Here is a 16,161-nt window from a genome sequence, read left to right as displayed (position 1 = left end):
ACTTACAGTAGAAGATACAGCTAACAATGCCGGTGTGTTTTGTGCTGGAATGCCACCATTCCAGCAACGGGAGTTGCTCTTTCCCAGATAGCACAATAATTTTGGCCCAACACTGGCTTGCTATTTTGGCTAGGTTTTGGAGGGATGTAAGGCCCCTATATGGCCCAAATTAGGGGTGCCAAAATGAAAACAAAAAGTGGCCAAAACGCACCCAAAACCAATTATGGAACCCCCAAAAATAGCCATAACTGAACCCAAAAGAGTTCAAAATCCCACATTCTAACCATAAAATAGCCAAAAGTGACCCAGAGAGGGGCCATACATTTACCAAATGATGGCTTGCGTAGTTATATATCCATTTACTTAATTACTTACCCTATTTAACTATTTATTCATATGTTTTATGTATTGGTTGTGTCCTAGTACTCATGAAGATACCTTAAATGTACAAAAAATAATAAAGAAAATGAAATGCATATAAAATATTTTATTTAACAAAGTGAAACTCATTAGAAAAGACTATTTCCTGAAAAAAAGGTATATTTAAAAAGTGGGCATCAAAAAAGAAGTAGGGATCACTGGATGGTTTACTGGTTGGCGTTTCTGACTCAGCAAGGACTCAAAGGATTCGGGTTAATGGAGACTTACACTCTAAAAAACATTGGGTTAAAAACAACCCAATTTCAACCCATCCACTGGGTAAATAGTGGTCGGGCCCAGCACTGAGTTATATTAGCCCCGAAAATTGGGTTGTTCGGTCAACCCAATGAGTTGGGTTGATAGTCTAACCCAAACATTGGGTTATCGTAACAAAACTGTTAGGTTAAACCTACATAATTGTTGGGTAGGCTATCTTATACAACCCAGGATTTATATTATTTTCACTGTCATTTCTGGGTTATGCTGACCTAATTTATGGGTTATTCTAAGTATCTTATTTTTCTCCTTAATCCAATCACTATTAATTGATAATAATTCAAATAAATGTTTGCAAATCATTAATGTTACAATATAATGTTTTATAATCCATCCAATGGGCAACAATAGCCATGCAATGAAATAAAACAGTTCGACATTTATTTATTTGGCAGTTTATTTTTTGAACAGATAGCTAGAAAAAGCTTGTGATACTTCCATGAAGGCAGGCAGATTCCACCGTCCGTTTTGGGGATCACCCCTGGGAATCAAAGGGGGAAAAAAGAGTGCATTAATCACTGTTATTTACATAACTTTATATCAAGATTTTAATGAACCATTATCATTGAATGATGTTGACAAACATTAAAAATCCACCAGGAGACAAAATATTAGCGCAACACACTCGGAAACCATGACCACCTATGGAGTTATAATAACTTGTAGCTTCTAGTTCTAGATGCTAACGTTACCGGGTAACGTTATCTAAATGACTGTCTGATACTACAACCAGAGCCCGTCTTCTCTGCTACAACCAAAAACACCCAGTAACGTTAAGTTACATGGCTATAATATGAAGCTACCCTGAATGAATTAATAAGATGTTGTTTGCCATTATTATTACCGTACGTGTGGCTTGTGAAGAGACTAACATTACTTCAACTGTGTTGGCTAATATTAGCTGACAAACGTTAGCTGGAACCATAGTCTAGGCTACAACAGAGCCATTCTCTGGCTACAACCACCACGAAGCATATTTAATTAGCATTGATGCTAGCTATATGGTCTGCTAATGTTAACCAGCTTGGTATGCTCATTTTAGTTCGTTGTAAAAGTTTGTTTTGTTTCTGTCAGCAGTTCATACCCAGTGAACAAAGAACTGTGTTTTTATGAGTCTGTCTTTGTGTATATTTAACATGAACAGTAATTGTAAGTTAATGTTAGCTAACGTTAGTTAGCATGAATGACAATTGTTAACCTGTTTGAGGCTGAATGAAATTGGCAGGCAGAATATCCATTCATATCATGAAGGGTAGCTTCTACATCTCTGGGTGGACTTTTAAAATCCGTCTGGATAAAACATTTTTAAAAAAGTTAAAGATACATACCTTACGAAATCGCCTGATTTCCATGGCATGCTGACAACTGGTGGACTGGACGGTTGGAAGAATAACAATGTTTTTTCAAACTCTCAAATGACTAGAAAAAGTTCACGCTGTTACGTACAGTCTGCCCCCTCAGGATCGGCGCGCTATTACACTTACGCCAGGATGATTGAGTGAGACGGTAACCACTCAGACAGTAAAAGAAATGGACGAACAGACTCCGTCGTTTTCAATGGGAGGGCACTGAGTCAAATAGAATGATTTTTCAGTTGGTCCCCCCAGTACTGCGCAGACTCACACTTAACTTCGTGACATTAGCCATCGAACTGAATCTTGTAACTCATATGATAGATACACAGAAATTCTTCTCACACTTCCTTCGCCTTCAAAGTCATCAAAGTTAAACATTTATTTATGTATTATTATTAATATCATCCTCACCAAGTCGTTAATGTTGAAGCTACCATACACGATCATCTTCAAAAAAACAGTCATGCTAAAACAAAACAAAAAAGTTATAGCCTTGAAGCTAATCTTCTTTTCCACTTTTTCCCACCCACGGTCAATCCATCGAAAACCTCTGAAATGATTAGTGCCGCTTTTAAAAAAAAAAAAAATTAGGTTTACTTTTTTTTTATTATTATTAGGTTGCCTCTGTGTAATACTTTACCTTAACATACGGTCGTGTATGCTAGGTTTTGCTTATGAGTTACCGTCATAGACAGTAAGGTGGACTGAGCTTCTTATCCAAACAATACGGTTATCTCCCTACGGCGCGAAAGAGAGATTACGTCAAAGCTAGCTTCCCTCCAACCGAACAAGCTAACCATTCTTCTTACGGGTAAACCAACGTTACGGACGAGGTAGTGGAGTCTGTTTTGCCTTTGTAGTGTTTATGTGGATTACACAGAAGCTACAGTATCGACACAGGATATATGTTATATGAAGTTATGGTATTTCAAAAAAATCCTAGAATGAATGGCCTTCTATGGGAGTTAGCAGAGAGGTGGTCCCTCCAGCCTACGTCGATTCTTCTACTTCAGGGAATTCGCCTGTCCCCTTGCAACCACTACGTCTCCGGTATACATCATTGAAAAGAGGAAGGTCTTGTCAACAAAACAAGCCCTCATTGGAGTACCTTTGTGAACTGTGACCAATCCTAGAAGCGATTTATTGAGCTTAGTGCCCGAAATCCCGGATGTTGACAGCCACAGTGTTCCGTACGTTTATTCGCGGAGTCGTAACAGTGTTTCGTACGTAACTTTTGGACACAAATTAAACAAACACTTTACACCGTAGACGGTGATTTTTACATCGTTCAATGTTAGTAGATTTGTTATTTTTAAGATTACATCGTTAATGAAGCGTTTTGTTGATTAATTACGTGGTTAGGATCATTTTTAAATTAGCCAACATGTAGCTTAGCTATACTGGCAAGTAAGTTGATACTTTTACGTCCTTTAACTGTTAACTTTGAACTCGGTTACTTTTGAAATAATAAACGGGAACTCCTCAACTCACTCTTGGTGCAGTAGTGAAATATGTTATTTAAATTTCAAAGTGTATCAAGTGCTTGTAACAGAAATATAGGAACAGAAACTGTGCCTCGTCTGAGAACCAACCCGGGTGTGGCATAAGACAACTCTGGTTCAATGTGAATAAAACGCATCACAGCATAGGACATTCATTGTGCCATCAAAGACAACTGCAAAGTGGATGTAGTGAATAAAGTGCAATTTCAAGTAGGCCTTGTAAGACCAGGAACACAGCAACATTTGTAGTGAATAAAGTGCTATTTCAAACTGTGGGAAAAGGTAATGATAAAGCACATGGATTTGTTTGCAAGCTAGCGAACGGTTAGCATAAGTTTGGTAGAACTATGTGGATGTTACAAGGTAAGGTTTCTTGTTTCTCACTTCTCTTTCTGGGACGGTAGTCTCAATGTTGCAAGGTTGGTTTTCCGCCTGGGGACGCTTAGGGCAGGGGGAAAGTCACCATTTTCACCGAACAGGTCATTTAACAAGACAGAATAATATAGAACAAAACTGAGAACAAAATATTAGGAATAATTGAGTACAAAATTGGAGAACAATTAAGAACAAATTTATTGATGAACAATCATTAACAATCTACTAAATTATAACAAACAAACAAAATTATAACGAATTACTATTTACAAATGTACATATTTACAATACAGCTCGAGCTGCATGGCCACCTCCCTTGCCGCCATATTGTGGCACGTGGGGCAGTACCACTCACCCTCTGGTACCAAGATGACATCAATGCACTGTGCGTGGTACCAGAGGGTGCAGCTGTCGCAGCCCAGCCACATCACCTGGCGGACCCACCAGCAGGTGCCATGCCCGCGACATGGCACAGTCTCGGACCTGCCCGTGCAGACTCCTGGGCCAGCTGAGCCTCCCTAGCAGCCGCCTGACGGGCCTCCCTCTCCTGCCGCGCCTGGAATTGTGCCATCTCGCACTGCCTCCTAGCGGCCTCTCTTACAGCGCGTGCAGCCGCCTTTGCTGCCTGTGTAGCAGCGGCCTGCTGCTGCCGGACCACGCGCTGGGCTGCCCGATCCTGCCGCTGTTAATGATCGCGGGATGCCTCAGCCTCCCTCGGCTCTTCCCCCTATATTGGCGCCCCGAGGTGATGACATTTGCAGGCTGAGGCATCCTCCTCCCCCCCCTGGCCGGCGTTTCAATATGTGGCGGCAGCAGGATGTCGGCTAGTGCCGCCCGGGATGACTCCAGAACATTACCAGGGGTTGGGAAGCGGGCGGCAGGTCGGGCACTGTCCGGTGGCGGTGGTGGTCCCAGCGGCGGCCGTGGTGGTGGTAGAGGCAGCGGCGGCTGTGGTGGTGGTGGAGGCAGCGGGCGGCTGTGGTGGAAGTGGCCATGGCTGCGTGGTGGCAGCAGCAGCCGGCCGCGGTGGTGGTGGGACGAGGAGGAGGCAACTGGGCCCCAAGGCGCCGGACGGCGGTGGTGGTCGGCGGCTGTGGTGGTGGTGGAGGCAGCGGCGGCTGTGGTGGTGGTGGAGGCAGCGGCGGCTGTGGTGGAAGTGGCCATGGCTGCGGTGGTGGCAGCAGCAGCGCCGGCCGTGGTGGTGGTGGAGGCAGCGGCGGCTGTGGTGGTGGTGGAGGCAGCGGCTGTGGTGGTGGTGGAGGCAGCGGCGGCTGTGGTGGAAGTGGCCATGGCTGCGGTGGTGGCAGCAGCAGCGCCGGCCGTGGTGGTGGTAGAGGCAGCGGCGGCTGTGGTGGAAGTGGCCATGGCTGCGGTGGTGGCAGCAGCAGCGCCGGCCGTGGTGGTGGTAGAGGCAGCGGCTGTGGTGGTGGTGGAGGCAGCGGCGGCTGTGGTGGAAGTGGCCATGGCTGCGGTGGTGGCAGCAGCAGCGCCGGCCGTGGTGGTGGTAGAGGCAGCGGCGGCTGTGGTGGAAGTGGCCATGGCTGCGGTGGTGGCAGCAGCAGCGCCGGCCGTGGTGGTGGTGGACGAGGAGGAGGCAACTGGGCCCCAAGGCCGGACGGCGTGGTGGTGGTAGAGGCAGCGGCGGCTGTGGTGGTGGTGGAGGCAGCGGCTGTGGTGGTGGTGGAGGCAGCGGCGGCTGTGGTGGAAGTGGCCATGGCTGCGGTGGTGGCAGCAGCAGCGCCGGCCGTGGTGGTGGTAGAGGCAGCGGCGGCTGTGGTGGAAGTGGCCATGGCTGCGGTGGTGGCAGCAGCAGCGCCGGCCGTGGTGGTGGTAGAGGCAGCGGCTGTGGTGGAAGTGGCCATGGCTGCGGTGGTGGCAGCAGCAGCGCCGGCCGTGGTGGTGGTAGAGGCAGCGGCGGCTGTGGTGGTGGTGGAGGCAGCGGCGGCTGTGGTGGAAGTGGCCATGGCTGCGGTGGTGGCAGCAGCAGCGCCGGCCGTGGTGGTGGTGGAGGCAGCGGCGGCTGTGGTGGAAGTGGCCATGGCTGCGGTGGTGGCAGCAGCAGCGCCGGCCGTGGTGGTGGTAGAGGCAGCGGCGGCTGTGGTGGAAGTGGCCATGGCTGCGGTGGTGGCAGCAGCAGCGCCGGCCGTGGTGGTGGTAGAGGCAGCGGCGGCTGTGGTGGAAGTGGCCATGGCTGCGGTGGTGGCAGCAGCAGCGCCGGCCGTGGTGGTGGTGGAGGCAGCGGCGGCTGTGGTGGTGGTGGAGGCAGCGGCGGCTGTGGTGGAAGTGGCCATGGCTGCGGTGGTGGCAGCAGCAGCGCCGGCCGTGGTGGTGGTAGAGGCAGCGGCGGCTGTGGTGGTGGTGGAGGCAGCGGCGGCTGTGGTGGTGGTGGAGGCAGCGGCGGCTGTGGTGGAAGTGGCCATGGCTGCGGTGGTGGCAGCAGCAGCGCCGGCCGTGGTGGTGGTAGAGGCAGCGGCTGTGGTGGTGGTGGAGGCAGCGGCGGCTGTGGTGGTGGTGGAGGCAGCGGCGGCTGTGGTGGAAGTGGCCATGGCTGCGGTGGTGGCAGCAGCAGCGCCGGCCGTGGTGGTGGTGGAGGCAGCGGCGGCTGTGGTGGTGGTGGAGGCAGCGGCGGCTGTGGTGGAAGTGGCCATGGCTGCGGTGGTGGCAGCAGCAGCGCCGGCCGTGGTGGTGGTAGAGGCAGCGGCGGCTGTGGTGGAAGTGGCCATGGCTGCGGTGGTGGCAGCAGCAGCGCCGGCCGTGGTGGTGGTAGAGGCAGCGGCGGCTGTGGTGGAAGTGGCCATGGCTGCGGTGGTGGCAGCAGCAGCGCCGGCCGTGGTGGTGGTAGAGGCAGCGGCTGTGGTGGTGGTGGAGGCAGCGGCGGCTGTGGTGGTGGTGGAGGCAGCGGCGGCTGTGGTGGTGGTGGAGGCAGCGGCGGCTGTGGTGGTGGTGGAGGCAGCGGCGGCTGTGGTGGTGGTGGAGGCAGCGGCGGCTGTGGTGGAAGTGGCCATGGCTGCGGTGGTGGCAGCAGCAGCGCCGGCCGTGGTGGTGGTAGAGGCAGCGGCTGTGGTGGTGGTGGAGGCAGCGGCGGCTAACTTTTACTATGTGTGATTACAGCATAGTCTTATATCAACAACATCCCTGTCTCATCGTGCAAGACTTGTCTTATAAATCGCGCGGACTTCAGTAACGTTAATGTCATGTATGATCCATGAAAATATGTAAAAACTGTCCGTTAATGTTATGCTAGAAAACTAGATACAAACCGATACAGGTTTTTCAACATGTTTACATTAACCTTTGATCTATAACACGGACATATCTTATAACATATATTCGCTACATTTGTTTAAACACTTCCCCCACGTCATTTAGGGACAAAGGTCAAACCCTTCCCGGTGCCATTTTGAGAAATCTTCGGTGTGAAAGTGTGGGTGTAGACATACTTATTTGTTGTAGAGGGTGTTGTTTCTTCAATGTCCGTTGAATGACGAAAAATCGAAAGGAGACAACACAAGGTTTCCAGGGAGACGTACGTTTTTTTAAACTGGACATGATTGATTATATCCTTTTTCAAAAAAGATCAACTGTATGGAACAGTGTGGAGTACTTACTACCGTGTCTTTTGAGGGTAGAACACTGTACGGAACACTGAGGACAACTTTGAGGAGGGGCGCTGTCCTAAACAATCAACCCAACAAGCTGGGTTACAGAAAATAACCCAACATGAGTAAAAACAACCCCACAAAATGCCCTGACAGCCTCAACCCAGCGTTTGGGTTGAGAAAATAACCCAGTATTTTTTAGAGTGTAGGATTCATGACTCACGGGTTAATTTATGGATCATGGTGATTGAACTGAGTGAGCAAGGGATCGCTCAGATCTATTTCATAGACCTTATTTTACAAAAAGTATTCTGAAGCCTTCTGTAAAGAGTAGAAGTAGGGAGGGCAGTAGAGATAAAAACATACCAATTACCACTGCCTTTAACTGAAGCTGTTCGAAAGCTATCTTTCCATTCAACCCTCGCCAGGTGATAGCTTTTGCGAAGTCATTTTTGATATCCTGCTTCAAAATTCGCCACACTGTCTCTTTAACTGTGGCACCCCCGGCCATTCCATGTGTGATGACCTAAAAATTATAAATGGAAATACCAACATTGTTTTTTGATTTTGTTTTTAAATAAAACGGGTTTTATTTTACCCTACCCCGAAGAAATCAAAGGCATCTTACCAGTTCATTTTTCAAGTCTGGCAAGCTCTGGAGGTCACTCTCAACAACAAATCCACATGTACTGGTGAAAATGTAGGATGTTGGTGTGACAAAAATGTTTTTGTGTGGGGGGAGCTCTGTATTTAAACACCATTAAAATAAAGAATAACTTTTATCTTAATATAAAAGGCCTAGTCCTATTTCTCTTCCCTTAACACAGTAGTGAGGAATATGACTGCAATTTGCCTTATTCACCCGGCGGCCATTACGAGGCTGAGGGGTACACTTGCCATTACACCTTAGTCCAGCAGATGGTGGTGGTAATGCACTCATTAAAACAAGAAACAAATTAAGTGGACATCGGAGGAGCTTCCTGAGATGGTGACGTCTTCCTCAAACGAAGAATATCAAGTCTGACGCAGAGCTGGCCATATTTCTCCACAGCAGGTAGCCTAGGCTAAACTTCATCTGCATCGCTAACTTCAGCTAAATATGTTATGTTGGTTAGAGAGGTATTTTTTGTTTTCACTGTTTCCGTAATGTGTAGCTGGGTCATGGTTGAAGAAACGTTAAAGCAGCTGCAGGTCAACTAACGTTAGCTAAGTCTTCATTACATCTGGCAACCCTGAGGAGGCTTGCGTCTGGTAGTCTTGAGAACGTTCACCAGTGTTTTGATTTTGGCCTACAGAACGTTCGGTAACAATCCTACAAATCACACCTTTAACTTCACATTTGACTCTGGTTGACTTTAAAAGACCTTATGTTGCTGATCTGCAAAATATTGTTCATTACAAAAAATGGCACGTTCAGTCACTGCGGGTCCTCGTGAACATAGTTTTTAAACCGCCATTTAGGTCAATAATGTTCAACATCAGTAACCATTACGTTTAACTTCAATACTATAGACCATATGACCAAAACTTCATTCATTTCATTCGCTGACTCTCTTCACAGGAGTCAACGCGAGATCCCTGCCCACTGCCATTTTTAAATGCTACTAGGGTCATTGTACTTACCAGTAAAATGTCGTCTTCAAAGGGGGTGGACTTTGACAATTTGTGAAGAAGATCAAAGAGGACAAAACAGTTTCCAAAAGTGTATATAACTTTATTTAACCTGGAAGTGATTAATTGTACATTCTATTCGGTCGCTGTACGGATTCATGTTACTAAAGTGCAACTGTACGGATTGTGATGCGGTACTGCTACTCAGTCCCGAGCTTCTTGCATAGTCCCTCCACGGTAACACTGCCAGTGAGGGACATCCCGTCTGGCAGCTTCTTGGACGTGACAATGTAAAAGGGCACAGCAGGGGTGTTGTAAAGGTCTGACAGTATAACCTTTAAGCATGGTGGCACCAACCTCAGAAGGCGCTGCCTCCAGTGTTCAGTGAGGGGGAACAGCCTTCTTACCCGGTAGATGAGCTGGTTGTTTCCCGTCCACGTGTTCAACCGGGGAGGTCTGTCTCCAACTGAGGCACTGTGAAATGGGGAAGCCCCTAAGGCACGTAGCACTCCTCGGACTGATGCTACAGGTCCCGAGGGAGGGACTGTAGTGGTGGTCGAAGAGGCTCAGAGGATGCCCGTACAACATCTCCTCGAAGGCCAGCTCCAGCTAGTAGGCCTTCCATGATGCTGCAAACCCTCCTTTCCCCGGGTTGGAAAGAAGATCACTGAGGGAGGAGGAGATATAACCCATCACATCCTTCAGGACTGCTGGGAGGGAACACTGCCTGGTGTCCATGACTGGCGTTCCTTCGTGTCCTCCACTCTCTTGGCGTCTTGTGTCCCCGGCCCCTGCAGCTGTGTGCATTCCTGGTCTTGGGATTTGGGAAGTAGTGTTGGTAATTTTCTAGTACCAAAGTTAGCTGGAAACTCAGTCAAGATGAAGGTCAATCAACAGGTTTATTCTTGTCAATGAGGTGCGTCAAGGGAGAGAGACAGCTTCACCCAAAAGTTCCACCAGTATCTCTAACTACAGAGGTTGATACTAACTTTATGTTACAAACAAAAGAAGGAGTGACCTCTAGGTCCAACCCAGTTTGAATATGCAATAGAAAGGGAAGATAAGGAGGTGGCCTTCATCAGGTCAGATCACCCTTTGTTCTGGGATGTCTCTCAGAGGCCTGTTTTCACACCTGGAGATAGGCTCCTATTGAATTCAAGGATACACAGTCTACAAACTACAGACACAAGGGATGCACAATAAAATCACAAATGACCATAAGAAACACACAGTACATAAATTTACAGAAGGATTCTGATTCACACTTTCAAGACAAGTCTAAATCCTATGCAAGTTATAGCATTAAAAGGAAAGCATGATTACTTCTAATGGCGGCCTTACATTGTACGATTTTGGTCTGTTTTCACAGTCGGCGACTAAATTTCCAAAGTCGGACAGAAATCATGGGAGTTATACTGAAATCGCGGTGTGCTCCAGTCAACTAGATCATTAAATGTAAGGTGCCAAATCTTAGCGGTTTTAAGTCAGTCCGGAGTCAGTCCTTTTCTAGTTTTGCCGTTACGACAATATCAAACATGTTTGATATTATCGCAAGTCTTTCTAGTCGTGGCTCATGCAAATAGTGACGTGAACTATAAAAACCAATAGTAACCTCTCTGCAACAACAAACAGGAAGGGGCAAAGTAGGCGACAGCTGTAGCCTATATGATTATTTGTTATTCTTATAATATTTGTCATTTTTTACACATATTTAGTCGGCTCTTCCAGACAGAACAACTCTATATCGGTTAGGGATGTCACGCATGAAACAATGCTGCAGAAACACGAAAATACGACTGAGTTTAGTAGGCCATCATTTCAGTTCCTGTTTATCTATTGCACAATGGGTAATAATTTAAAGGAATCTAGTTGTAGTCTTGTAAATAGTGACCCAGCAAGATCCCTAGTCATTGCAAAATCATAGTCTGTGACTTAAAACTTGTAAAAAATACTTGTCTTTAGATGTGAGAGGGTCTGAGACTGTAGTTTTTCAAAAATCAGTGTAAGGAGAGCTTTACTCAGAGTTCTAATCTCAGACAGTCCTTCCTCCAAAGACGGTCGTTAATTAGGAGCACCCCAATCTACACCTGGCCAAATGTTAATGGCCATGGGGGGTGTGCTCCCACAGTGTATACAATAGAACGTCACACCTGAGGATAACCCAAAAGGTCCCTAGACAGACCCTATTGAATTATAATCATTCAAGAATAAACAAGGGATGCTTGCATAGGACAAAGACAGGAGAAATACACTAGACTATAACGCTTATTCACAATTCTTTCAGTAGAAAACATTCCCCCACTTACACCTGTTCCTAATCTTAGTCTAATCAGCCAACTCTCTGGATTGACCAAAAGTTAATGGGTCTATTATCAGACATTGGGAACACCAGGGAGGGGTAATTGACACACAAAAAACATGTGAATTAGGCTATATGACACTTTAGATGTGTTCTAAAGAATGTTTGATTCAAGTTCAGTGTGTGTTGCAAACTATTTGTTTCTCAGCAAAAGCCACGTGACATCACCATCACTTTTTCACCCTTCATTAATATTGAAGCAACGTTGAAATTCTAACTACAGACAACAGGTATTTCAATTGATATTAAACCTCAGTAAACCACTATTAGCCTAATCTGGCAATATATTGGGAAATTCATATCCTGCCAAATCTACAGCCAGGATAAATTTGGCTAGGCCTAGGTATGTCTGGTTTAGGCTACACAAGCTTGCATAAATAACCACTGACAACTTGTTATCAGTTAAACAAGTGCATTTATTCACTCTTCATCTAGAAATTCTAGATAGGACATGTTTGAGTAGCCTACAATATGCCTGTTTGCAGCCACTCAAAGGCGATTCAAAACGAGTCAGAAAAATCGAGACAGGACCAATCGTCAAAATTTTGGTGTCCACCAGTCTAGTTCATCCAAAACAAACCAGAAAAGGAACTCAAAGTGCTAAATACTGGAATTTTCCTTTAAGGTACGTTGTACACTCTGTGCTGGTGACGAAGTGCTGTCTAGCTAGACATCCTGAGTCTCCTGATAGCGGCTTCCTGACGCCCGCAAATTAGATAAAATCTCCCGGAATCTAGAACGAACAAGAGCGGGCGCAAGCCAGACCGGGAATTCAAATCGCGTGTGCATCTGAGTTTAGCGCGCACACGAAGGAGAGGGAGAGAGAGAGGGGTGGTGCGTGTGTGCCTGAAGCGCATCCAAGACAGAGCATCCTGGCCTGTTTGGCTAAGGCCGGCTTTACACGACAACGCTCCCGGGTGAAACCGACAACATATTTTATCAGATGTGCCTTTCGTTGAGACGGCGACAGCGTTTTTGGGGCTTAAAAATGCAAAAAAATGAACCCACCCTCCAGAGTGGAAATCTTAAAGACGCTCCACCGTCGCGTTCCCGTCTAAATTGTTGAAAACGCAAAAGTGTGCTCTGAGCTGCTCACGCTGGCTATCCTCGCATACGCGTTGACGTCATATCCATGTGCAGTACAGCCAAACGGATTATTTCCATCAGTCGGATATTCAAGTTGCCTTAGCTTAGGTTTTCGACTGTGGGCTATTTCGCGCTACTACGGAGAGAAGTAGAAGGAAGTTTCAACGGATGCACGCGCTCTTGGTGTTGTTGTATGGCAGTGCTTCACAGTAGGCCTACCACCTAGCCACCTGGCATGCATGCATACTACATCAAATTTCACACTTTTGCGTCACCGTGTGCATGCAGATTTCCACCCAAATACGCTCGTCTAAACGCGAAATAAAAAGTGGGAACGCAACGGCACTTTTGCGGATTGTGTTCATATCGTTGTCGTGTAAAGCTAGCCTAAATCAACCAATCAATTTTCAGTGTAGGTGGGCTTTTATCTTTTTTCTCCCGAACTAAATTAATCAGTTCAGTGTATCTAGGAACAGGAGCGTCATGGCAGTGTTTTGGCCCCCAAAAAGGAACATTTAAGACCCATTTCACACCAGACTACACAAACGTGTACCCTTGTCTGATAAGAGTAAAACATAATGATAGTCTTGCACACTGCACTGTTTGTAGCATTGCCCATGGCTGCAAAAGACTTGGCTAGTTGCCAAGGCTACATGAAAAGCCTTTTCTTTGCAAATACCGCGCTCTCCCGTTTGTTCTCTTTTTGAAAATGAAAAGCCCAAACTACCAATATCTACATATTCTATCATCACAATTTCTATCTATAGGCCTTCCTTATTTGGTGTACTGACTAGACATTATTGAACAAACATCTGAATTTCAGTATCTAAGTAGGCTAAAGGGCTACCTCCCTAAAATTACTTTTTTTCAGGTTGGGATGTCTGCTATACATTGTTGACATTACTGTTAAAATGCATTTCCAATAAAGTGAGTATTGGCAAAACCGGTTGTCATTTTTATGTTGAGGCGGTGGGGGGTGTTATCGGCAGCTGCTGAAAGTAACTAATAAAGTAACTTGTAATCTAACTCAGTTACTTTACTGATTACTTGATTTTAAAAGTAACTAAGTTACTTTTTAAAGGAGTAATCAGATTACTTTTTCAAGGTAACTGTGGTAACACTGGCTAGATCACAGCGATGTCTGCTGATGGTGACAAGTGGTACCCAGCTCCAGGTACGAGGCTCGCTGCAAACTTTGCAAAAGAACTATTCAATTAGGGACTCTGGGTGTGAAGGCACTGGAGTCACAAGCCAGAGCATGCAGAGAAACATAAGCTAGCTGCAAAATGCAAACTGTTTATCAGCACTAGCCACTAACATCATTCAAAAGCTCCGGTTTCGCTCTTTCAATTGACGTCTGTGCGACTTGTGCGAGAAAAGTACTCTGTGAGCAATTCAACAGAGAATAATGGAAGTGAATTTGGACGCATATTAATGCTATATATTTTTAGGAGGGCTTTTGATCATCTTTGGGTGGTTTCAGCTCCCCCAAAATACTGTAAACCTGACGTCCTTGACAAGGCTCATACACATACCCCACCCACACTCTCATGCAAACACACACGCACAGAAGTGCAGAGTGTCGACTCAACACACACTTTCAGACCCAGTTTCAACTCGTCTCATTTTTGACTTCCTTGCTGAAATCTATTCTATTTAAGGGCTAGTTTGTTTTAGATTATTTTCATTTTGGGCTGAACTCATTGAATGCCAAGCTGTTTTCGGAAGCTTTGTCCTAGAGTGCCATCAATCTAGAACATTGTTGATGATTTTTGTACAGCCACAGTATATTCTGTGTTATAGCTATGAACACATACAATGGCTCGTTTAAAAGGTGAGACTTTAAGCTCTCAGTGGGTGCAAACCGTGTATTTCTACACGCCTCTGTTCCTGAGAAATTCCACGCTAAACAGTGGCTAGTTTTCATCAAAATCCCTGTTTTTTTTCTAGAAATGGAGATATTGCGTCTTTTATGAGTCACTATTACCGATATATTCGGCACTCAGGCAAGGGCGTGCCCTCTTGCAAGCGCGACTCGGCCTACCACCCACTACGCTAGGCCTGGCTCGTGGTGGACATGGAACTCCCTCCTAAGCACGGTGTTCAGTCACTCCTTGTAATGTTTTTGACCCGTCGTGGTCAGTCATGTTGTCTTAGTAGAAAGGTGGACTCATCCAGCGTTGTCTGGCGAAAACGCACCTGCTGCAATATCTTTTTCTTCGACTTTTTAATTTCTCCCTTCAGCACCTGAGAAGTGTTGCCTGCAAAGTTTCTGTGAAGAGATCTAACGAGACCTGCCACCTAGTGATAAACCCACAAAAATAAATGACCTGATTTTGACCTGGCGTGCATGTCACTGATAGGCTAATCAGTGAGTGATTCGAAACAAAGCGGCAACCATCAAAAGCCGAGTTAAGATCAAATGTCCAGATCTTGCGTTTTCATGAGTTTTCGATCGTCATATATTTAATTTCCATTCATCTCACAGAGTTCCCAAAATCGTTTTAGTGTCTAGTTTCGTAATTAAAAAAAAAAAAGCTAAAAACGTAATATTACGTTTTTTTGCCACATAACGCATTGGCACTCAATGAGTTAAGGTTTAGGGCATTTGGTACGTGACAGATATTGTTCCTTGAGTATACTACAAGTGAGCTATGTAAAAATCAGTTGGGTTGTAGACGTTGGGTGTGGAAGGTTACTAGTTTGAGTGCTTTATCTGTAAATTAAATTAATGCTTTTTGTTTGGAGTGGATGGTGGGTGGATTGTTGATGTAGCTGCAGGTGCAGATGACATGACTACAGCTCATCCATGCATCTAGGATGTTGGAATTTGATGGGATACAGGAACTGCAGAGATAAAATGAGAATGAGGATTGGTAATGTCGGAATAGCGGTACTAAAAAAAATCGGAGTAGGGGCATGTCTAAATAGAGGCATGTCGTAATAACGGTATGTCGTAATAGAGGGTTGTCGTAATAACAGGATGTCGTAATAAAGGGTGAACCCCGCGTTCATCATCCCCTCCCGCGACTTTTGATGCTGTAGGTCGCACAGCACGATTACCCCACTAATGGGGTGATTGACCTTCAGCTCAAAGTGCACTTGAGGAGACGGCACGTAAAGCTGAACAAACCTCACAGGACTCAGTTTCAGCACCTTCAGGAGGGGGTGCTTTATGTCCACTGGACGGCCGTCTGGACATTGATTCACTCGTGCATGCCAAGGACGCTGTAGCTGGAGCAGGAGAAACCAACCAGCTGCTGTAGCCCGAATCGGGACCACAGTAGTTGGAGGTCTCTGTCTTTTGCCATCAGGTCGAGTGCAAAGTGCACCGACATGGCCTGGACTTTCATCAGGTCCAAGAAGCCAAGGTCGAACCAGCCTCCCAGCTTCGTCACGGTTGGCACAAGGGTGACGTATTCATCATCCTGGTTCGCGTGGTTGATGGCACAAGCGTCAGTACAAAGTCGAGATCTTGAGGCAGGACCTCGAACTTTGCGGTAAGTGACAGGCACTATTTCATAAAACTAGGCCGTTGTACATCTTCTGGTGAAAGAAGCTGTAGCTGCTCGGCAAAG

At 46.3% G+C, this 16,161-nt stretch overlaps 1 protein-coding gene across 1 annotated transcript; it reads right to left on the bottom strand.

The window, feature by feature from the left end:
- Positions 1-6,155: 6,155 nt before the first annotated feature.
- On the bottom strand, positions 6,156-15,936 carry LOC125298853 (vegetative cell wall protein gp1-like; the record flags this gene model as incomplete). Its single annotated transcript, XM_048249721.1, has 2 exons — positions 15,838-15,936; positions 6,156-7,013 (listed from the first exon to the last, which is right to left on the bottom strand). Coding segments are annotated over exons 1-2 (957 nt in total), but the record flags the coding sequence as incomplete, so codon positions are not given.
- Between the last annotated feature and the right edge of the window lie 225 nt (positions 15,937-16,161).

This window comes from Alosa alosa, chromosome 8, assembly GCF_017589495.1.
Source record: "Alosa alosa isolate M-15738 ecotype Scorff River chromosome 8, AALO_Geno_1.1, whole genome shotgun sequence".
NCBI lineage: Eukaryota > Metazoa > Chordata > Actinopteri > Clupeiformes > Clupeidae > Alosa > Alosa alosa.
Note: the sequence above shows the minus strand (reverse complement) of the source record. Positions and strands in the feature narration are given on the sequence as shown.